Source organism: Lynx canadensis, chromosome B1 (genome assembly GCF_007474595.2).
Source record: "Lynx canadensis isolate LIC74 chromosome B1, mLynCan4.pri.v2, whole genome shotgun sequence".
Taxonomy (NCBI): domain Eukaryota; kingdom Metazoa; phylum Chordata; class Mammalia; order Carnivora; family Felidae; genus Lynx; species Lynx canadensis.
Window position 1 is genome coordinate 163,257,470 of NC_044306.2, and position 24,315 is coordinate 163,281,784.

The window sequence follows — 24,315 nt, forward strand, 5'->3', positions numbered from 1 at the left end:
GGTGGGGAAGGTGTAACACAGCAGTCTGGGATGGCTGGGGGAGGGTGGCCAGGGAAGTATCCAGAGTCTGCTCTGTACCTCAGGCACTTAACTAGAATTTCTCCTCCTTCCCTGGCTGATCCTTTTACAAGGTATTGAATGACCGGCTGCGCTCAGTTAAAGTGGAGGCCAAGAGAGCAGAATCAAGACCTCCTTCCCTTCCTCCTCCCCCTCTCCTCGATTCCTCTTCCTCCACCCCTCCCCCAGTCAGGACGCCAACCTACCTACCCATCGCAGGACCTACCAAAACCCGCTAAAGTAGTCCAATGTTAGAATGTGTGGAACCAAAGCGTTTCCAATATCAGGAGAAGAGAGACACAGAATGGGGGGGGGCAGGGAGGGATAGGAATTTCAACACTTTTTTCTTAAGGGGTGGGGGGAGGAGGAAATGTCTCTCTGAGGAAACGTCTCTGCCATCTCTTGGAGTGAGAACGGACAGTATCCCCAGGTAGCGCTCCAGAGAGTGAATAAATTGTTGAGAGATGCTGGATGGGGACCACAGACATATAGGACGTTTAAATACAATGAAGGGAGTTGTTTACAATCTTCTGGAAGATGCCAAAGCGTTTAACAGTCAGTCCTAATAGCTCCCAGCTGCGGCTGTGGTGCTGGCGGAGCTGAGCTGTGGAGTTACTATCTTTTCCTGCTGGAAAAACTGAAGCAACACAGCGACTTGCCCAGGGTCACACACCAGGCTTGGGACAGAAATAATCCTGACTCCTTCTTCCTGGCTGTAACCAGCAGACAAAGCCACCTTATTACTGTACTATCATTCAAATCTGAATCATTTAAATTGTTCCTAATTGCAGGCCTACAAGTGAACTGTCAACTCCATGTGACTAAGACGCTAGGCAAGCCGAGGTAGGAATGACCTTGAAGTTTTACAAACTCCTGAATAAGGGCTTAAAACGCTGCCCTCCCACTGGGGCGGGGGTAGGGAAAAAGCATTTGAAAACGTGACCTTGAAAATGCCAACAAATATCATATTAAGATTTTTTTTGAATTTGAAGGGGTGCCTGGGTGGCTCAGTCAGTTAAGTGTCCCAACTTTGGTTCTGGTCATGATCTCATCATTCGTGAGTTCAAGCCCAACGTCGGGCTCTGTCCCGACAGCCAGAGCCCGGAGCCTGCTTCGGATTCTGTGTCTCCCTCTCTCTGCCCCTCCTCCACTTGCACTCTGTGTGTGTGTGTCTCTCTCTCTCTCAAAAATAAAGTGACATTTAAAAAAATTTTAAGAAGGTGTATTTGAAGAGTCACCTCCAATTTTTTTTAAATTGGAACACAGAAACACGTGGGATTCAAATGGATGCCATTCAAAAAGGCATTTGAGGGTGACTCTCAAATATTTTCCAAAAGTCAGTCTTCACACTCTTCTTTTATGCCCACGAATTTACTATCTTGATTTGGTGGTTCAGTGTCTTTTTTAAGTCTATTAGGGACAGCTACTTGGGACGGGGTGGGAGGAGGGGGCTGAGGAAACAACCAGGCTTTCAAGTTCCAATCTGTCCACGGGGCTGGACACGTGCCGTGCTCAGGAAAGAAAGTAAATTCCAACCGGCAAATTGCTCTAACTGATTCATTTGTCCGAACCGAGACGCCACCTACCTGCTCACAGGTATTCAGGTAAATGACAGGTGGGCGGGACCTATTGACTGTTTCAATAGCTAAGGTCCCAGCAATGTTTTATCTGTGAGGCTCCCTGTGATGTCACACATTTCCTGCTCTCAACCAACCAATGCCTTCCTCCTTCCTTTAGGCACCTGTACGCTGAGGTTGAGCCTGGTCACTGCTCAGGCAGCCCCACGAGCTGCTGGATTCACCCACAAGGCATGGAAACTTCGGGGCTGCTGCTGCTTTGAGAGCCCCAGACACACACTTGAAAAGGTGAGTTGAAACTCTCCATTTTTCTCCTTTGACGTTCAGCCCCATGGCCCCTGAGGGATCTGAATGAGGAATTTGAATGAAAAAAAGTACATAAGCTGAATGGCTTAGCTCTGAGTTTGTCCCACAGGGAGAAGCCCTTTTGAGAGGGAAGAGCAGAGAGATGCCTTTGACATTTTGGTTGCACAGGAAAATTCTCCCAGGCCAGATATTTAATCCTTTTTGTTTCTCTTAATCATTAAGCCAGCCTCTGCTTGTCTGGGAAGTTGATCTGATTGTTTTTTTTTTTTTTTTAAACCCTGCAGTGGAGACTTTTTTGAAACTGAACTCAAAGGTTCAGACCTGTCCGGCCCGTTTAATGGGGGTTGGGAGGCCAGTGCCGACTGAATTCACGGTTGCCTTATTTTTGCCTTTCTGCATTTGTCTCCCCAGAGGTAATTTCCATCTGAACCTAACATGTCCCCCCACCACCAGAAGTCTGTTTCTCAGGTGAATTCTGCTGCCCCTCTCAGAAGCCCTGGACTCCTTTTCCTTCCTCTTTCTTCTCTAAAAACTTCTTCTGTTTTCTTTGTTCTTTGTTGACGCTCTTAAAATCCACTTTGCAGTCTGGATTAGAATTGTTTACATCCAGACCTGGCCTGGCTGCCTGCTGACCTTTGATTTAAAGAAAAGATCATTTCCTCAGTGCTTACAAGAATGTAACTTCAGGTCTGATCTTTAATTGTTGTTGGTGGTTTTTTTAATCCTTCCACTTTTTCCCCCCTTTAACAGCAAATCTTTATTTAATATTTTTAATAGCAAATATATGGAGGAGATTGTTCTCCCCGGGACCTGACTTTTTTTTTTTTTTTTTTTTGAAGTAATTTTACTCCTAGGATCCATTTTTGTGTTCTTACTCCTGATCCCACAGCCTATACTCCTTCTGTTCCTGACAGCCCAAGAGCCCCACTCTGCATCCAGCAGAGAAAGGAAAATACATCCCGTTTCCCTGCTGAGCTGAGCTGGAAAACATGGAGGGGAGAAATCAGCCTGTGAGGGACCTTTCATTCTGGATTCCTTCATGGCTGCTTTTCTGAGATTTCAGTCAGCCAGTACCTTTGCAAAGGAATAGCCTGTTAGGGGTTATGCTCATATTCGTCCGCCCCGAAATTCAAAGTGCATGTCAATTCTCCAGAAGTCGAAATTGAAACAAGCTGAGAAGAGTTTTGTCGGACCGCTGCTTCTCACTACCGAGATTCTGCCCTGGCCTTGTTGCCACTTTCTCGCTTATTCGGTGGAGGCTTGTACTGTTCTTGAACTGACCTTCATGGGTTCTTTTCCCGAGTGGTATGTCTGGATGGTGGTACCTTACCCGTGTGTTTTCTCACTTGATTCGGAGCTTTGTCAGCAGAGGACAGAAAAAGAGCTCTCAGGTCCTGAATCTTCTGGAGCAAAATATGTCTTTAACGTCAGAAACCTCTCCACGAGACGCATTCCTTCTGGATTACCATGGTCTGTTAGATCTTTGCACCGTAATTTATGATTAAGTACCCCATTTCGCTACATGTCAGGGTCCCTGGCTACTAAAGGAACAAAGCTGTGGGTGCCATGCCCCCAGATATAAGAAAGGAAAGAAATTACAGAGGCTGGAATTCAGAGTCAGGTTATCTAGACTGCAGTTGGCCTCTTGGATAACTTGCGCACAAATATTGTCCGAGGGGATGAACGCCCCACGGTGGCTCCCTACGTGTGGTAACTGCATCTCTTGGTTCAAGTGGCAATAAGACCTGTCTGGAAAACATACGGTGTCTCTCCACTTACATCCTTGAGCAAGTGACTTAGCCGCTCAGGCCCTCAAGTGTCTTCATCGGTAAAACAGGAGCTAATCCCTGTGATACGAAGTGATCGTGAGAAGTAGTTGAGGTAACAGAGAGAGAGGGTCATGTGGCCAGTGTCTAGGGCCACGTGGGTGCCAAACAAAGGCAAGATCCGCTCTTGAAGGCATTCTCCTGGGTGCTTGGCAGAGATAGTCTGACCCTAGCAAGATAAGAGATCTTCCGTGGCTGCCGTCGTTAGAAACTCTGATGGTTCTTGTAATGGTTATTAATTGTACATAATTAATTCCAACCTTAACAGTTCAGAGAAAGAAAACAGGCAGGAGGCAGGAGGACACTACTTCAACCTTGTCATACAAGCTGGGGCAATCTGGCCTCTGCCAGCTCCCGGACATGCTTAGGAGCCGCCGGCCGCTGCTGTTCCTCCGGCCTTTCCCGCCTCAAAGCTGTCGCTGCACCACAGACCCAGCAAACGTGGTTCTCCGCAGGCCTGCGGGGGACATGTCCTGTTGTCGTTTGCTGTAATCTGACTTGGCAGGCAGCCCTTTCTGCTTTCCACTGTGCTCTCTCCAGGGCAGACTGGGTGCTTGGTTTCCTCCAATCTTGCAGATAAACACCCTGTGCCGCTGTGCCTCGCCACCCCGGGCGCGGGAGGGGGGTGTGGGGGCGGGGGCGGCCAGAGGGAGGAGGAAACCGGTTTGGAGCCTGCACTGCCCTGGGGAAGGGGGCTTGGGGATCCCTTGGATATGATTGCCTCACTAATGGATTATCCTGTACCCTTCGATGACCTTGAGTCATTGCCTAAGGCTCCCGGGCCTTCTCTAGATCTCACCCTATCCTGAAAAGCTAAGGCAGGTTTTCATCATTCATGAGCAAGGTAACCGCCTAGCGGATGGACAGGGGTTCATAACCTTGACCTTACTACTGGTGTGCTTCGGGGATCCTGGGGGAAAGCCTCAACTTTCCTGCCCATCAGTTTCCTTGTTTACCTTTCCCCAAAAAGGGACGCTAACATGGCAAACCTCACGAGTGGCCGGGTCCTCTAGCAGAAGCTAGGGGGGCAACATACCTCGGTAAATCAGACCGACTGCAGGGGAGTGGGTGATGCCTCACCGGGAAATGCTCCTCTTGTGTAGTTCTTGGTGGAACAGGGCTACTGCTTTAGAATAGTGGTTTCGCCTCTGCCATCAGGTTGCCTGGGTTCAAAACCCAGCTCTACCTTATACTAGCGGGGGGGGGGGGGGGGGCGGGGACGGGTTATTTAACCCCGCTTTACCTCAGCTGGAAAATAGGCTTCTTATGAAGAAGAAACAACTGAAATGTGTTAACTGCTTGGAATTCTACCTGGCATAATGTGAGCTATTGCTAGTAGTGGGGTTTTTTTTTTTTTAATTTTTTCAGTTTATTTATTTATTTTGAGAGAAAAGAAAGGGAGAGAGAGAGAGAAGGAGTGAGAGAGAGAATGCCAAGCAGACTGCACTGTCAGCCCAGGGCCCAAGGCAGAACTCGAGTTCATGAACTGTGAGATCATGACCTGAGCCAAAATCAAGAGTTGGACACTTAATGGACTGAGCCACCCAGACAACCCCCTCCCCTGAATACTGTTTTTTAAAAGGAAAGTAGAATCAGATCTGGGTTCGAGGCCTAGTTCCACCAAGTAATTACTAGGCACTCAGTACCTCTTTGTCTTATGTACCAAACCCCATGCTATTGTGAAGAATAACTGACATGGTTTCGTGTAAAATGCCTGATGTATAATATAGCAGGTGCCCAATAAATGGCAACTCTTGTTCTATTATTACAGGCATATATCTCTTGTTATATGATACACAGGCATATATCTCTTGTTATATACAGGCCTATATCTCTTGTTATACACGGGCATATATCTCTTGTTATATTATACACAGGCATATATCTCTTGTTATATGATACACAGGCATACTTAGCTTTATTGCATTTTGCAGATATTGCATTTTTTACAAATTACAGGGTCGTGGCAAGCCTCCCTCCAGCAAGTCTATCGGTGCCGTTTTTCCAACAGCATTTATTCCCTTCATGTTGTTGTGTCACATTTTGGTAATTCTCACAGTATTTCAGACTTTTCATCACTATCGGATTTGTTATGGTGATCTGTGATCAATGATTACGACTCACCGGAAGCTCAGATGACAGCATTATTTAGCAATAAAGGTTTTTTTTTTTGTTTTTTAAGTTTATTTTGAGAGAGAGAGGGAGAGCACAGGTGCATGCAAGCGTGAGTGGGGGAGGGGCAGAGAGAAAGGGAGAGAGAATACGGAGCAGACTCCACAATGTCAGTGTAGAGCCCCACGTGGGGCTCGATCCCACAAACTGTGAGATCACTACCTGAGCAGAAATCAAGAGTCAGAAGCTTAACTAACTGAGCCACCCAGGAGCCCCTAGCAATAAAGTATTTTTATTTATTTATTTATTTTTCAACGTTTATTTATTTTTGGGACAGAGAGAGACAGAGCATGAACGGGGGAGGGGCAGAGAGAGAGGGAGACACAGAATCGGAAACAGGCTCCAGGCTCTGAGCCATCAGCCCAGAGCCTGACACGGGGCTCGAACTCACGGACCGCGAGATCGTGACCTGGCTGAAGTCGGACGCTTAACCGACTGCGCCACCCAGGCGCCCCAATAAGGTATTTTTAAATTAAGGTATATACATCATTTTTTTTTTAGACATAATGCTATTGCACACTTAATAGACTGTGGTGTAGTACAAACATAACTCCTATATGCACTGGGAAACCAAAAAATTTATTTGACTCGCTTTATTACAATATTTGCTTTATTGAGATATTCGCTTTTTTGTGGTGGTCTGGAACAGAACCCACACTGTCTCCGAGGTGTGCCCATGTGGAAAACAATTATTATATTGGCTAAAGTTAGACTTCTTGGGTCGTGCTACAGTTTGGACATAATAACGATGGAAACAGTAGTAAGTTGAGGGCCAAAGACTCTGAGAAAAACAGATTTCCCGAAAGCCCCCTCCCTCCCCGAAGGTTTGGAAAGAAAACCTGTTAACAAAGATTATCTTGTTTATCTTGGAGCTCCAGGGTAGGGTGGCTGCCCGTTGAAATGCCTGGTGTTTTGCAGACCTGTGGCGGTAGGACTCTGTGAGGTAAATAAACAATGGATTCTCCTGGAGTAGTGATTCCTAGCTTCCTGGCCTCCGGTGTCTCCCTACTGGATGTGAATTCCTCACTTGGAGTGGAGAAAATAGGGTCTGCTGGGATTCTGACTTCTTGAAAGGCCATGTAAAATGCCTGCCAAGAGAGCACGTACAAGGGAGGCTCTGAAATGTGTCTGCCTCATCACGTCAGTATTCATGGAGCTCATCTATTCATGGATCTCCTGGTGATGACACAGAACTATGCCTGATATTTACGTGCTGGCATCATGTAGACTCACTTTTATGTGGGTGGCATATTTATGGTCCTCTGACAGTGCCTCTAAACTATCAAGGGCTTTTCAAAACTATCTGGAAGGAAGACAACATCTCTCTTCCTGGGTTAATGGGATTTAGCTATCTGCTCTCCCCAGGGACTAAGGGTCAACATGAAAACCATGCAAGTTGGTAAGTATAAAAAGTGCACTTAGCTGAAATCAGAAACAGAAAATGTTGGTCGCCTCCTGTGAACCTCTTACATTCACCATTTCCTCTAATCTCATTTTGTTCCGAGTGAACAATGACACCATAGTGACCTATTGCTTAGTTATCTGGAGACACACAGCTCATCAATATAAGAAAGAATTTTCTTTTCTTAAGAATTAGAGCTGTCCAAAAATCCAGGAGGTTGCCTTTTGGGGTACTGAGATCTCCGTCACTGATGGTGATTGTTTTTTGGTGCATTTGTTTATTTGGCATATTTATATGTGCCTGGTATGTGTTGCTAAAAGAATGAATGAATACCAGAGAGAATTCGTGTTTCTTCAGCAAATCATATATTCATCTCTAAAGTGAAGGTTATCGTTGATCTCGTAGCATTACTCCAACAATTAAGTGAGAAAATACATGTAAAGCACCCAGCACAGTATCTTGCACCTAGTGAACTACTCATTACGTAGTAATAATGATTATGTTGTATTTTCTACCATATTCTAAAAAGGAGGGGGAAGAAGCGAATCCTGCTTCAGGTAAGGAGTAGACAAGATGGCCTCCAGATTTGAGATTTGTAGTTTTTATGAGAATCCCTTCATTTCTATCCTTTTCATCCCTGATCTTCTTCCTCTGCCTTTCTAAAAGAAAGGCGCTTTCTCGTGGGAGCCATGCTCTTTGACATAGTAGGTTAACCAGTACACTTTTAACCGTGGCAGTAGGTTCTGTCCCAGTTAACCAGGGATGTTGTTGTTGTTGTTGTTTTGTTCTGTTTTGTTTTGTTTTTTACATCATTCATTTGTGCCTTGGAATGTGTGGATTCAAATTCCACCATGATTTTCCAGTGACTCTTATTTGCTTCTTATGTTTGATGCATTTGTCACAGGCACACAAAAGACTTCACCAACAGCAGAATGGAAACTCTCCAAGAATTTTCTTTAATTAGCCTCTTGGCACAGCGCATGGCAACAGCACTGCATGATGGTGAGGTGGAAACATGCCATTGCTATCGGGGAGATGATTTGCATAGCTGGCTTATGACTGCTTTGTCAGTCACGTGGCCTTTTTTGACTAGAACGCTGCACGTTTGGCTCCTGTGTTAATACATGAGTCACCTCGTGTTTTCAAACTCCTCATTAAGTATTGTTGTTATGTGTGTGTATTATGTTTTCTACAACACACACAAACTCAGCTATTCCATCTGTAGTCTTGGGGCCCTGGCAAATTTGGTGTAATTGTCATCGCAGAAGACATCAGTATTCCAGCTTAGTAGTGTATTGAAAGAAGTTATTACATTTTTATACTAGGGCAGAACTGCCATCCCTAAGCACAGAGCAGTCTAGGGGTGCCTGGGTGGCTCAGTCAGTTGAGCATCTGACTTCAGCTCAGGTCGTGATCTCATGTTTCGTGAGTTCGAGCCCCGCGATGGGCTCAGTGCTGACAGCTCAGAGCCTGGAGCCACCTTCAGATTCTGTGTCTCCCTCTCCCTCCTCCCCTCCCCTGATCGCACTCTGTCTCTCTCTCTCTCTCTCTCTCTCTCAATAATAAATAAACATTAAGAAAAAGAAAAAAGAATGGAACAGTCTAAATGGCTGCCATCCCAGCCTATTTTCCATTTCCTTAAGCTACGGAGAGAAGTGTTGGTGTGGATCGTTGGGGATATTTCCCTCAGTCCTGGGAGAATGCCCCTAGAAATACATAGCCTTCTGGGTTACTTTCCCAAGGCTGCTGTAACAAATCACCATAAACCCGGTGCTTAAAACAACAAAATTTATTCTCTTGCATTTCTGGAGGCCAGAAGTTTGAAATGAAGGTATTGGCAGAAACTCACTTCCTCAAAAGGCTTCAGGGAAGAATCCTCCCTTGCTTCTTCCAGCTTCTGGTACCTCCAGGCATTCCAAGGCCTGTGGCTGCATAACCGTGATCTCTGCCTCTGTCTTCCTATCACCGTCTCCTGTGTGTGTGTTCTCTTCATCTGTGTCTTATGAAGACACTTGTCATAGGATTTAAGGTAATTTAGATAATCCAGGATGATCTCATCTCAAGGTTCTTAACTTAATGACATCTTCAAAGACCTTTATTTAATTAAAGTCACATTCACAGCTTTTGGAGGTTAGGACAGGGCGATATCTTTTGGGAGAGGGGGCATCATTCTACCTGCTATACCCCCTAACTGGCACTTACATATGCAGGCTCCTCCCACTACTCATGGAGTGATTCCCTGTCTGTGTGGAGGCTGAAATATTGGTCATTAAATAGGTAAGGAGAGTTAGAATTGACACCACTTACCACCATTATTTCTACGTTCAAGGCACAGTAGTGTTTTATGTTTTAAAGACCTATTGAGTGTTTTTGGTCAATAGCCTGATGTATCTACAAAAGCAAATCAGTAACGGCTGTCCTCCATTGCTTTTAAAGACAAGTAGTATCCTGGTTAAGAAACAACCGCTCCACTGAACCACTAAACCACAACTGGATAAGTGTCCACTTCCAGCTGTCATGTTTTCAAAGGGACTTTAACAAACTAGCGAGTACCCTGGGCAGACCCTGTACCCTGGGTCGACTCCCCAGGAAGACAACGGAAAGAACCAGAGACAAAAAGAAGAGAAGAGAGAGAAACCCACCCATCCTCTCTTTAATTCGGGGTGGCTGCCATGTTTTGGAGGGAGTGACTGTGATCTGTGTCACACGGCAAGGTCAAGGTAACAAAAGGAAAGCATTCAGCTGTTTGGGAAGCTGATGAGCTCCCCATCACTGTAGGTGTTTCAGGCAGAAGCTGGTAGGCCAGCTCACAGCCACGTTGTAAAGAGGATGCCTATACTTGGGGAGAAGCTAAGATTCTTACCCAACTCAAAGTCCTGTGATTTCTTCAAAGGTAATTCTAAAATCTCAAAGACAGATCATCATGTGACCAAACACTGGTGTGTGTATTTCTCTTCCTCGACTGGGGGATTTGCTCACGTTCTTCCCCTACCTTGATTTCTTCCCACTTGTCCATATACCATGAAGCTTTGATGATGTGCCCTGAGGCCCAACTAGTCCATGAACTTTCCTGGCCATTCCGGGTCACATTATACTGTTCTCTTGTCTCTTTGTCTCCAAAACTTGTCCCTGGCTCCTATTTGGGGGGGGATCATACCCCTTGCCATACTCAATATGTACTTTTTTTTGCAGTGCTTTCGTATTTTTTTTTCTATATGTAAGTTCCATTTTTCTAATTAGACTTACACTCACTGAGGATACCATTGAATTCCCTATGGTGTAGCAGGATTCTCGCACAGGGAGTCGGGACGCTGAGGCTTTTCTTTCCAGGAAACAACTTTATTCCTGCCCGCACCACTCCGTTGGGTTCGTACCCGAAGAACTGAGGCCTGAACGCCACATGGCGTAGTTTTTTTTATATATTTTCTGTTTCTTTGTCTCCCATAATGGTAACATACAAACATGTAGTCTGATTAACTGGTCGCATGACCCAGGGTCCTGAGGGATGTTGTCACGTACGTGTATAACCAGGTGGCCTTGAGGTGTTTTTTCCTTTTGCTTTCCTTAGGGAGGGGACCCTACCACAGTGGGAGCTCCCCCAGAATCTAAGACAAATGCCAGGCATATAATAGGGGATCAACGAACCTACATAGAATTGAAAAACAGCAGAAACAATGGTGAGAATTCAAATATCTTCCTTCACCTTGTCTTTCACTCTGTAAAACTTGGTTATCTGTTTTTAAAAAAAATCCCGAATATGTTTTTCAGCCTTGGGTGGAAGAATGTCAGCTTGCTTCCCCACGTTTCTCCTCCGAAATTATGTCTTCCCAGGATCCTATGGCGCTTCTTTGCATGAACAGAACCCTTGGTTAACACAAAATACCCTGCCTTCATTTTTGTTGTTGGCAGGGGTCAGCTCCATCTCACCATGTTGATAGACCAGGAAATGAAAGGACATCTTTTCTGGGACAGAGTTCTTACAAAGAAACCCAAGTATGAAAGGGGTGCCATGACACCCAGGGGAAAGGCAGTAAATCTTTAGTCAAGGGAGACAAGCTCTTCTCCAACCAGCTTGTAAAAATCTTCCCTGGGCTTCTAGAACTTGTATCTGATTGGCTAGCCACTTGGGACGCTTTTCACTTAACTGCTTTTCTTGTTCTTTCCCACTTCCTGACTATCTACATTCTCAGTCATTGACTCCAGACATGGTCTCCTTTTAGTTCAACTCTCCTTTAATTTCCTGAAGATATTTCGACCTCTTTAAAGACCACTTTATATATTTGTCCTTTCTAGTGGTGGCAACACTATGCAGGCAAGTATCTTTCAGTGATCAATTAATGAATTGCTTACTCCCTCTTGGGGATCGGTTGATTTAGATATTAAGTAGATTCAGAACCAACCCTGACCTTTGCAACAGTCTATAAGCACCTGCCTTCTTTGTGTTCTCTCTCCTTTTCCTCTGCAAGGTATATGACCCCCCTGCCTCCTCAGCCCCCACTTCAAACCCTCGTAAGTTCAAAGACAGTTTTTATTTCATGTGTGACCGTTTAATTCAGGTCACTAAAGCACTTAATGCCTCCCTATTACTGATGTGTCTGTAAGCTAAGGAATAGTCCACAGAGCATTCGTCCATCCTCTTATTTATAAAAAAATGGTATTTATAAAAAAATCGATGGCACGTTATTGATATCTCCAAGTTGCACACAGTTTATCTATAAAGTGTAATTATAAATGTACTTTGTTTAATAGACGAAGAGCTTGCCCTAACTTTGACAATTGCTTTCCCTCCAATAATCTAATTTAGGAGTTCCAGCCAGTGCCAGGGCAGCGGTTAGACAAATACGCCCACAGATAATTGTTTAGAAAGAGAATGAGGCCATCGACGTGAAGAATTTACCAGCACTATTCCATTTGATTCCCACATGAGTGTATTTCTGGTCTTCACAGTCCAGGATGAGGTTCCTGAATGACTGTGATCTCTGTGCTGAGGTGTGGCCTCAGTGACCAGTGTGAACCAAGTTTTGAACCAGCCTGCATAGCTTCATCCAAATTGCAAAGCATCATCAATGACGAAACACCTTCAGCTCAGTTTCTAGAACCTAAAAGTTACTCAGAAATCATCTGGTATAGGGGTTCTCAGTCTTTATGTGTTTTTTTTTTTTTAATTTTTATTTAGAGAGAGAGAGAGAGAGAGAGAGAGAGAGAGAGCGGGGGAGGGGCACAGAAAGAGGAGACACAGAATCCGAAGCCAGGCTCCAGGCTCCGACGCTGTCGGCAACAGAGCCGACGCGGGGCTCGAACTGGGGAACAGTGAGATCAAGACCTAGGCCAAAGTCAGATGCTTAACCAACCAAGCCCCCGGGCGCCCCCTCAGTCTTTATGTGTTTGTGTAAAACATGAGGGTTGGGGGAAGGGATTAGGAGATTTTGAAAAAAACATGAAATAAGCCAGCAAAATTAGGAAGCAAACACAGCGAGGGTAGGGCAGAGCCCCACGCTGTTTACATAGTGGTGGTGGCCTTGCTGGAGAGACTGTTTGTGTCACTTGACTGATAGACGCTCGAAACAGTGCTCTTTCGGGATCCAGTCATCCAGTGATCATTTTGGGGCCTGGCTTCAGATACACTTTTTTCTTCTTGTTTGAAATCTTCCTCCTTTGTATGAGCCCTCAGTGACTGCTCAGCTGACGGTGCCAGGTGACTAGGACACCTCCTCAGACACTTTCCTTTTCTGGTACTTGTGCACCAGTCCTTTTTGCTTTTCTTTTCTCTTCTCTTCTCTTCTCTTTCTTCTCTTCTCTCTCTTCCTTCTCTTTCTTCCTTCCTTCCTTCCTTCCTTCCTTCCTTCCTTCCTTCCTTCCTTTCCTTCCTTCCTTCCTTCCTTCCTTCCTTCCTTCCTTCCTTCCTTTCTTCCTTCCTTCCTTCCTTTCCTTCCTTCCTTCCCCTTCCTTCCTTCCTTCCTTCCTTCCTCCTTTCCTCCTTTCTGTCCTTTCCTTTCCTTTCCTAGTCCTTTCCTTTCCTTTCCTTTCTGAGGATCATCCAGAGCTTTAGGACTTTCAGTTCATCTCATGGCCCTTCCATTGGCTGCCCGTGGCCTGTCGCTTTTTTAACTTTTTCATTTATTACTGAATGCCAGTGACAGTTAACGATGTTGTGTTCTGGATGGGAAAAAAAAATTGTCTCCGATTTGCCATTTGTTTAAATGGTTTCCATGTCTCTTTTCTCGTGTTCATTTTGTCAGTACATTCTAGATCACCATTTGTCAAAATATAGGAATGCTTATAAACAAATGGGAGACTACCAAACCTCAAATACCACTCATTCTGGGGATTGGGTTATACACTGAGGATTCCAATACCAAACTGTTCAGCCACGGAGGAATTTCTGTTTATATAAATCCACCTAATACCACTAATATCTTTGCATTTTCTAAACTGTGTCCCTAGCTGCTACTTTTATACTTTATTACCCTGGATTTTTTTTTTTTTTTTTCCTTCTCGGTGCTCAAGAATTGCTAATAGCTTTCTCCAGGCCTCAGGGCGGTGTCTCAGTCTTGTAGCAGGGCAGATCAGCAATGACAGCAATGGCCTTCTACTGCCACCAAGAAAGCAGACACAGTCCTAGGCTCTGAGTGCCGTTACTACCTTCCACTATATCCTAGAGTTTTTGGGGCTCATTCTACCCATACCTCGTAGGAGGGACAATGAATAATCTGGAAGAGTTGCAGAGGATGGTCAGCTTCGCAGAGTATATGGAAACTTGAAGGAATGCACATAGCCCAAGGCCGCTGGCCTCGGGGGAGGAAAAAGGTTGTCTTCCAACTATTAAAGGACTTAAGGAATTTGATATATTCTAACTAGCTCCTGGGATACATCTGGCACCCATTGGAGGAGTTGGTGAGTTCTAGAGAGGGATTTTTTTTTTTTTCTTTTTAGAGAGGCAAATTTTTGCTCTGTATATGGAACTGTCCCCCCTAGTAGTTTAGAGCTCTCCAAAGCAGGATGATCTATTTTATAAGGTAATAAAGGCCTGTTTCATTTAGGGACCTTCTCTCAAGGCTCCCTTTCAACACCAAGAATCTATGGCTCAATGTTTCGTCTTTCTCAAGGTTAAAGTCCCGATGTGGGGCACACTGCCATGGACTATAAGATGAATTCTTTTTGATAATATGAAGTCCCATTACTATTGTTGTAAAAGTGTGACTCATGCAGCCATCCAGGAGAAGCTCTGGAGTCAAGTCTGTCCTTGGAGTAAGAAGAACTGTGACAATTGTCAGCGCAGCCTGCCAAGGGATATGGTTATCCATTGCCTTTCCAGTGCAGTATATGTTTATCCTGGTCACCTTGGGTAACCATCTTTTATAAAGCCAGTGTGCATTTAAAGGAGAATTAGAACAGTAGCACACCAGGGACTCCATTGTTCTGGTAGGTTATTTCGTGCAGACAGTTTTCCGTTTCCAAACAGGTTGTACCCCAAGGGCTGTTCTTAAGACTATTGGATTTTTAGTGCAGGTGACCGTATACATATGACCTCTAACGACCTTCTTTGCTTGCAGACAGCGCCGACTCACTTTGCTCTGGAATGCATCTCTGTTGTCAGCCACCGAAGTTTCAGAATTTGAAAGTTAGGTCGAAGAACTTCTGTACAAGTGTCGGGCGTGACCACAAAGTGGCGGGGAAAGGAAGCAGGGATTAAGGACAGAGATGGAGATTTTGAGTTTTCCTGGCACTTCTCACCACTGCGTTGGTAGGCCACCTGTATGTCTAAAAGTCATCTTGGGCCTCTATTGCACCCCAAATCACAGGAAAGACAGAAAAGATGGTTCCTAAGCCACCATAGGGGTCTACTGAGGAAGTGTAAGATTTTCATCTCCACTCCTACCCAGCCCCCTATATACACCCAAGGAGGAAATCTACTTCCCTTCTCTTTCTCCAAATTGCAAAAACTCCAGGGCCAGAAGTGCCGAGGGCTGGGACACTCAGTAACAGATGGACTCAGCTAATAAGCCCTCTCGCTGACATTTGGAAGGAAAAATCGTTTACCTTTCAAGCCTTAATGATCCTTGATCATTTCTTCTCAGTTCATGTCTTAAAAACATGATACATCATACAGGTTTATAAGATGTAAACTGGAAATAAGAAACCTTGCATAAATAATGTTCACGGTATTTTTTTATTTTTAAAAATTTGTTTAAGTCTATTTTGAGAGAGATGGGGGCAGCACAAGTGGGGGAGGGGCAGAGACAGAGGGTGAGAGAGAGGATCCCAAGCAGGCTCCACACTGTCAGCTCAGAGCCCAAGGCAGGGCTTGAACCCACGAAGCCATGAGATTATGACCTGAGCCAAAACCAAGAGTCAGACACTCAACCAACTGAGCCCAGGTGCCCATTAATCATAATTTTTCTTTTTTTTTTTTTTTTAAGCATATTTATTTTTGAGAGAGAAAGAGAAAGAGGGGACAGGGGAGGGGAAGAGGGAGAGGGAGAGAGAACAGAAAAATCCCAGGCAGGCTCTGCACCATCAGCTCAGAGCCCAAGGTGAGTGAGGCTCAAACCCACGAACCGTGAGATCATGACCTGAGCCGAAACCACGAATGGGACACTTGACCAACTGAACCATCCAAGCACCCCATTAGTCATATTTTTAAAAGCCTACCTAGTTCTTTCTTTAGAGCCCAGACTGCTTTTTTTGCTTTTTTTTGGCCAATTATCCCATAATCTGTGTCTATTCATATAGGCTTTATTTAGTCTAAAGCAAAGTTGGAAAATACCAACAGCAGTGTTTACGCTAATATTATGTTAAGGATCTGGTGTACTCGTATGGGCAAGTGCCAGGGAATTCAAATTTCTCTCAGAAAAACAGGAAAGGAAAGAAAAAAGAATTGGGGCTGGAAGCTAGAACCTGCCGGTTTTGTTTACCTGTTCCATTCATTTAGTGTCCACCATTTTGGCACTCAGTAAAGTCAAAGAATATTTTTAATCAGAGCCTTGGAAAACCTATTCGCAATGGTCCTAAAGAGATTTTTAAACCCAATTTCCTGGGGCTCTTCTATTTGCTTAGTTGCATTGCAACGAAGTCATGATGATGGGGGGGGGGGAGGGGAAGATGGGTGGCCACAATGTAGCAAAATAGGAACAGAAACTAGAGTCAGCACCATTTCTTGGTTTGTTTCTTTTTTGGTGTAACTGGCAAGGTACTACATGTCACACACTTCAGCTTCCTCATCTGTTAAATGAAAACAAACAAAGGGCACCTGGGTGGCTCAATCAGTCCAGCGTCAGACTACGGCTCTGGTCATGCTCTTGCGGTCTGTGAGTTCAAGCTGTGCGTGGGGCTCTGTGCTGACAGCTTGGAGCCGGGAGCCTGCTTCAGATTCTGTCTCCCTCTCTCTCTGCCCCTCCCCTGCTCATGCTCTGTGTCTCTCTCTCTGTCAAAAATAAATAAACACTAAAACAGAATTTTTTTTTTAATGAAAACGAACAAAACCCAACAACCCTGGGGATTTGTGTGGATTAAATAACATACTGTATATAAGGCCCCCAAGTACAGTGCCGGGCACATGGTAAATGCTCAAAACTTGTCAGAAAGCAAAGAAAAAAAGATTCTCCCAAAAGCCAACTGCCCAAAACAAAGCAAAACCCTCTGCTTTATTAGCACAGAATCCTCTGTGCTGAAACTCTGTTTCTGAAAGAGATTTTATAGTATCGATCTGGTGGCTTGCTTTTTTTTTTTTTTTTTAAGCTAGGGTTCTTCTAACAATATTATAAGGAAATTGATGTGTCAGAGACATAAAAATGGAGCTGGGACTGGGTGGGGTGGAGAAGTGGGCAAATCTCTACCCCACCTGCCTTCCTTCCGTCCCTCCCATGGAAGGCTCTCAGGCACCTGCCACTTTCTAGAACACAGTCTGAAAACCAAAGATCTGGTCCAGTCCCACCATTTCACCCATAAAGGCATGGCCCAGAAATGTGAAGTTGTTTTTTCAGTGGTAAGACCAGAGCGACAGCTGTATTCCTATCACTTTTCAGTATAGCACAGGGAGGAGGAATGGAGAGGACCCAAACACGTGGGAAGATTTGACAAAACTCTTGTCAAAGTTCAAAATATGTGAACTTTTTTTTTTTTTTTCCTCTAGTGGATGATAATCTTTCGGGTGGCCCGTTTCCGTTTTCATGTTTATTTTTGGACTGTTTTTCATGCCACTTAAAGCATTTCCTGTGTGGTTCCAGTACCTTCTATCAGCCTGAGGACGAATAGCAGCTGTGTATGTTTCCATGAAATTTGACTAGAAACCACTTCACCCCCTTCTGCACTCTCTACCTTAGTCTTCTGTGTTCTCTTTTGATGCTAAATCAAATGCTATGATCTAAGTGTTTTCACATTCAGGGCATTTTACTTCAACCTTCTGACCAGAGTGTTCTTACAGGCACATTAGCACAGGACAGAAATGTAAACACGAAGCTGACCCACTGAAAGCTTGAAGTCCATGTATTTTCTTTTGGAGATAAGGCTGTGCTCCTACAAACAACCTTGGACTTAATTTGGAAAAGAAAAAAGATATAACACAGTTTATGACTCTGCTGTGCCATATTTCCAAATGCAGCTAGTTTCCTGTTAGGTTACTCATGTGTCTTTATGCTCTTGTGGAACGCTTGACGTCTTTTCGTTTACTTCCCAAAATGAAGAACGTTGAAGGGGGGTGGGGGAGGGTGCAGGATTTTTATTTTTATTTTTTAAGTAGGCTTCACGGCCAGCGCAGAGCCCAACGCGAGGCCTGAACTCAGGACCCTGAGATCAAGACTCAGACGCTTCATTCACTGAACCACCAGGGGGACTCCATGGGGTTCTTAATCCTCATGAGAGATGACCCAGGATCACCTCGCGCACACTTCCGGTTACTTGTGCCGTCTGCGTCCCCCTGGACTGGTGACCCCACGAGAGCAGCAGCGTGTTTTTAAAGCTCTCTTGAAGGTCTCCTCCACACCCAGCTTACTACCTAGCTCAGAGCTGGCGCTCGAGAAACATTTATGGAATGATTCAAGAGACATCCTAGATGTTAATCGGGAACGTTAAAAACTCCATCATTTAGACCCCTATACGAGAGGAAAATCCATAGTGTGATAGTATTCTGGTTTGAAATATATATGATTAAATAAAAGAGTACTGTTAAATGAAACAAAAGACCCCTTATAGGAACTATAGCTTTCAATTTCTAGGTCAAGGGAGCTAGACTGGAATGAATGCAGTAACAAATGCATGTAAAATAGTAACGAATATTGGGGCACCTGGGTGGCTCAGTCGGTTAAGTGTCAGACCTCAGCTCGGATCGTGATTCAAGCCCTGTGGGTTCAAGCCCTGGCGTAGGGCTCTGTGCTGACAGCTCAGAGCCTGAGCCTGCTTTGGATTCTGTGTCTCCCTCTCTCTCTCTGCCTCTCCCCCAGTCGTCTCTCAAAAATGAATAAAAGTTAACAAATTTTAAAACAAATAGTAGCTAATATTGACCTGAGCATGTACTATATTCCAGATATGATGCTGAGAGCTCTCTGTCACGTATCTTGTGCAATTCTCACAATAGTCCTATGAGGCCGGCTATTGTTATCCTCATTTTCCAGGATTAAATCGCTGGCCCACAGCGGTGATGGGATTTGAACCCAGGCAATACAGCTGGAGAGCCCACATAACTGCCAAATGCCCGATTGAATGAATGAAATGCATATGGAGGAAAACATGCTCTCACCACAGTAAAAACGCTACAGACTCCCCAGTTCTCGGTTTCTTCTGACGAGAGTTGAAGGCTCTGACGTCCTACCTTCTCTGAGTTTTAGAGAGAGTTGGGAGGAAAGATAAGAAAAAGCCATTACAGTGTTCACTGTTTTCTTCTTTGTCCCGATCTGACAGAGCAACTTCTAAATCTCTAATTTATAGTCTGTATAACTTATGGTCTAATTTAATTTTACTAACAATTTATATCTTGGGGATTTCCCCGGACAGTCCCCGATGGTTTTTACCACCCAGCGCCGAGGATGTTAAAGGCCAAGGTTATTCCCACCCAGGTGGATGGTAAACTGAGGCATAAGGAGGCCAAGTCACTTGCCCAAGGGTCATGTCAGTCACCAGAGGGGGCAGTGAGCCCTGGCCTTCTGAACTCCCAGCTCAGTCCCCCGCCCGCGGGCGGCAGGGTGTCAAGTCCATTGCTTAGTCTCCAGTCTCATGAAAACGAAGATCAGCTGTCTTGTTCTCTTTTAGGTCTGTGGATGGCATCCTGGAAGATCGTTGATTTTCTCCGGAGGAAATATGTTGCCCTGGGCTGGTTTCCTGCCATACTGTCCCCCCAAGTTGACATGAGCCAGCCAGACCCTGCCTGTCCCCCTGACCCCAGCTCTGCACCCCTGTGTGTGGTGTGTGGCCAAGCCCACTCCCCTGAGGAAAACCACTTCTACACCTACGCGGAAGATGTGGACGATGACCTCGTGTGCCACATCTGCCTGCAGGCTTTGCTGGACCCTCTGGACACTTCCCTGTGGACACCCCTATTGCACGCTCTGCCTCACCAGCTTCCTGGTGGAGAAGGACTTCTGCCCCGTGGATCGTAAGGCCTGTGGTGCTGCAGCATTGCAAGAAGTCCAGCATCCTGGTCAACAAGCTTCTCAACAAGCTGCTGGTGACCTGCCCGTTCCCGGAGTACTGCACGAGGTCTGCAGCGCTGTGATCTCGAGCAGCACTTTCAGACAAGGTAGGGCCTCCCTGGTTGGCCAGCTCCGAGCAGCCCGCCCTCCCGGGGACAGCTGGCCTCACCTGCCTCCCAAGAGCAGGGCGTCCTCGGGGCCGGGTGCTCCGCGAGATGCCACTTCTTCTGTCTTCTTTTTTTGCAGCCAGGGCAAGCATCCGCTCAAAGGAAACCTCTTAGGTGTTTATAAACCGTGGTTCAGTGTGAGAGAACAGCCCGTGATAGAGTTGGGGTGTGCAGGTGTGTGTGTGTGTGGTGGGGGGTGGGGGGGGGACTGTTTTCTCATGGTAACATATGCATGACATTCGCCATTTTAACCAGTTTTAAGAGTACGGTTCAGTGGCATTTAAGTGCATTCACACAGTTGTGCAGCCATCACCACAATCCATTACCAGAACTTTGCTCACCTTCCAGAATCCAAACCATACCTATTAACCCCAGATTTGCCATTCCCTCCTGTCCGGCCCCTGATGACCACCATGCTGCTTTCTGTCTCGATGCATCTGACTGCTCTGGGAGCCTAAGAGAAGAGGAATCGTACGATATTTGTCCTTTAGTGGACTGGCTTGTTTCATATGGGTGCGTTCTGAAGTGTCAGAGATCCTGGAAAGGTCTGATGAGCAGCTTTCTCCGAGGCTCGTGGCCCCCAGAAGATTTCCTGATGGGCATTGCTTACCTTTTCACATCAGAAAAAAAATGTCTCCCAGTTTGGTCCATAATTCTTAAGATTCTTCTGTATGGGAATTGACAAAGCCCACTGTTCTTTAAGGAGATGTGAGGTATTGCCAACTGACTTTTAAAAGGAGAAAAGTTACAGGGGCGCCTGGGTGGCTCAGTCGGTTTTAAGCGTCAGACTTGGGCTCAGGTCATGATCTTGCGGTCCGTGAGTTCGAGCCCCGCATCGGGCTCTGTGCTGCCAGCTCGGAGCCTGGAGCCTGCTTCAGATTCTGTGTCTCCCTCTCTCTCTCTGCCCCTCCCCTGCTCAGCCTTTCTCTCTCTCTCTCTCAAAAATGAAATAAACATTGAAAAAAATAAGAATATAAAGGAGAAATGTAGAAAACTTCTGTCTTCCAGAGAATTTCTGCTAAATTTTCAGCCAGGGTACACACCGGTGGCAGAGCGATGGGTGTGACCGCCCCTGCTGGTGGTGAGCGGCAGGTCCACTCCACTTATCTGCCTCTCAATTGTGTCCACTACATTGTCACATTCCTGGGCATTCCTGTGCAGATGGACTCAGGGCAGCCCCGGGTCTTGCTCCGCAATGAGGTTGCTCAGAACATTTCAGGTGGTTACGGGAGGATGACACAGTAATACCACAATTATTTTGTACGAGGAAACTTGGAAGCTGGTGTTTATCTTGGTTCCTTGGTCATGACGAGGGCAACGAGGTAGGTGCCGGTGTTTTTTTCGAAAGGTTCACATACTTGAGGTTGTGAATCTGAGTGTTTTTCAGGACAGGCAGATTCTCTAACATAGAAGTTTGCATTGAGGGGGCACCTGGGTGGCTCAGTCGGTTAAGTGTTCGACCTTCAGCTCAGATCATGATCTCGCGGTTTTGTGAGTTCGAGCCCCGTGTCGGGCTCTGTGCTGACAGCTCAGAGCCTGGAGCCCGCTTCGGATTCTGTGTCTCCCTCCTCTCTGCCCCTCCCTGCTCCCACACTCTCTCTCTCTCTCTCTCTCTCTCTCAAAAATAAATAAACATTAAAAAAAAAAGTTTGCATCCAGGGCAATGGCCTGGGTGTGACTGCTTAGCACTTGGTTTCCATGCTAATTATGTCAGTGAACTCACTTTCTTCCCAACAAGTTGAGTGAAAGACATCTAACTCGGGTTTTGCGGGTTGCCTCTGACCCTCTGTTGTTGCCATCTATTGTTGTTGCCTCTGTGGTTGGCACCTGAATAGGGTGCCCTTCTCATTGCCCAGAAGGAGGTGTGGCCAGAGGAGAAGAGGGTGAGGGGGTCTATTTGTGACCTTTGCTGGAAGTTTGACCGGGGAGAGGAGAGGCCCCTGTCTGGAGGGAAGGGGTTCTGGGGTAGGTCAAAGTGAGGCAGATGCTGACAGATGCTGGCACAGAGCCAGGGGCCAAGGCTGGGGCCATACTGGCTGAGGGAGGTGAGAAGTGGTGGAGAAAAGGAAGAGCTCCCTCTACACATCACATTCCCATGCTCCTGACATTTGCACCCCCTACCTTTGTGTTTGAGCGCTATATGGAGTTCCCTATCGCTGCTGTAACAAGTGATCACCAACCCAGGGGCTTCAAGCCACACCAAATGTCTTATCTTAAGGCTCTGAGAGCCAGAAGTCCAGTGAGAGTGCATTGGACTGACATCAGGTCAGAGAGGGCCCAATTCTCTTGGTTCTAGGCAGAGAATCCCTCCCTTAGCCTTGCTAGCTTCTGGAGGCTGCCTGCCTTCCCTGACCTGTGGCCTCATTCCCTACCTTCAAGCCAGCAGTGTAGAATCTACCGTCTCTCTGCCTGCCGTCTCTCTGCCTTTTTGTCTCTTTCTCTCTCTCTCTCTGTGCTCTTTCTTCTGTCGATCTCTTTGTCTCTCTCTCTCTCTCATGTCTCTCTCTCCCTTCTCTCTCTCCCCTTCCCCTCTTTCTCTCTCTCTCTCTTCTTTCTTTTCTTTCTTTCTCCCTTTTCCCTCTCTCTCCCTCTTTCTTTCTGCTTGCTTGCTTGCTGCTTTCTGCCTCTCTCTCTCCCCCCTGTCTCCTCTTTCTGTCTGTCTGTCTGCCTCTCGCTCCTCTGCTTCCATCATCACAGCTCCACTCTGTGGCTTTGGCCTTCCTGCCTCCCTCTTCCAAGGACACTTGGCGACTACATTGGGCCAGTTGGTATAATCTACAATCATTTCTTCACCTGAAGATCCTTCACGTTAGTCAAATCTACAAAAGTCCCTTTTGCCATGTTAAGTTAACATGTCCCCGGGTTTCTGAGGATTGGGAGACGGCCGTCTGTGGGGAGAGCTCTTGTTCTGCCCCCCACGGGGGCTCCACAGGGGAGGGGTAAGAGATTGGAGAGAGAAGGAAGGAAATGGAGGTGGTCTCTTGAAGGAACATGAAACACAGCAGCTCTTCCTCACCTCCTCATCAAGAACTGGTTTGGGGCCAAGAGTACCCCCAAACTCGGGGTGAGATGGCGTACAGATGGGGAGGGTGAGTTCATAACGGAAGTGGGGCAGCGGAAGGCTGGGACAGGGCAGTTGGGTCCTACGGGCCTCCGGGAGCCCTCAGCTGCCCAGACTGGGAATGGCCTCACCTGCCCACACAGGCCGTGTGGCCCCACACCACAAGAAGCCCAGGAAAGGTCTGGACGAACCCTAAGCCGATAATGCTATGCAGGTTGGAAAACAACAGGAGGAAAGAACGCAAAACTAATTGAAATCACCTCTTCACACGGAGGCCTCAGAATTTTCACAGGCAGCCATCTGGCAGCTCCCTGGGGAGAGGAAAACTCCCATGTGAGGGAGGTGAGGGCCTCAACACCCGTTCTTGATCTTCCCCCACACGTCGGCTCCCTAAGTAGGTTGAAACCAACGTTTCCAAAAATATGTTGTATATATTAGTCATCAAATGCTTAATATACACTTCCGCCCCTCCCCGCCCTCTGGCCGTCTGATTGGCAAGGATTCGAAACTTGGAGCTAATCCAGGACTTGACTCTGGAGCCCTGTTAGGCGTTGGGCCAGCAACTGGGCTAGTGGACTATCTCTTCCTCTCCTCAGAAGGGATATTAAGATTAAGTCATTACTACTCTGGAGTCCTCCCCCCCCCTTTTTAAATTTTTTTTTAATGTTTATTTATTTTTGAGAGAGACAGGACAGATAGAGTGCGAACCGGGGAGGGGCAGAGGAGAGGGGAGACAGAATCGGAAGCAGGCTCCAGGCTCTGAGCTGGCAGCACAGAGCCCCACGCGGGGCTCAAACTCCGAACCGTGAGGATCGTGACCTGCGCCGCAATGGGACGCTTAACCCGCTGAGCCACCCAGGCGCCCCTGGAGTCCCTTTAATTGGGAACAACCAAGAGGTGACCAGGAAGCAAATGTTTTCCTTATAATCCGTAGGAGACCTCAGGTTGGTGGCTGTAGCTGCTTCACACATTGGTCCTAGAAGATAGCTTTGTTTATCAATTTTGCATCTCAATTTCAAGATTTCACAGGCAATGAGTTTTAAAAAATATTATTTGGCCTGTGGCGTTGTAATGAATATGAACGAGGCAGGCTCAGATCCTACCTCGTACGGAGAACTTAACTA

The 24,315-nt window shown here is 46.2% G+C and overlaps 1 protein-coding gene across 1 annotated transcript in view; it reads left to right on the forward strand.

Moving 5' to 3' along the window:
- Nucleotides 1–848: 848 nt before the first annotated feature.
- Nucleotides 849–24,315, forward strand: part of LNX1 (ligand of numb-protein X 1) — a 122,645-nt gene continuing 99,178 nt past the window's right edge. Inside the window, 6 exon segments of the mRNA XM_032592981.1 lie at nt 849–900; nt 1,795–1,922; nt 19,584–19,852; nt 19,854–19,931; nt 19,933–20,030; nt 20,032–20,070. Coding sequence (XP_032448872.1) covers nt 19,592–19,852; nt 19,854–19,931; nt 19,933–20,030; nt 20,032–20,070 — 476 coding nt within the window. The 5' untranslated portion in view covers nt 849–900; nt 1,795–1,922; nt 19,584–19,591.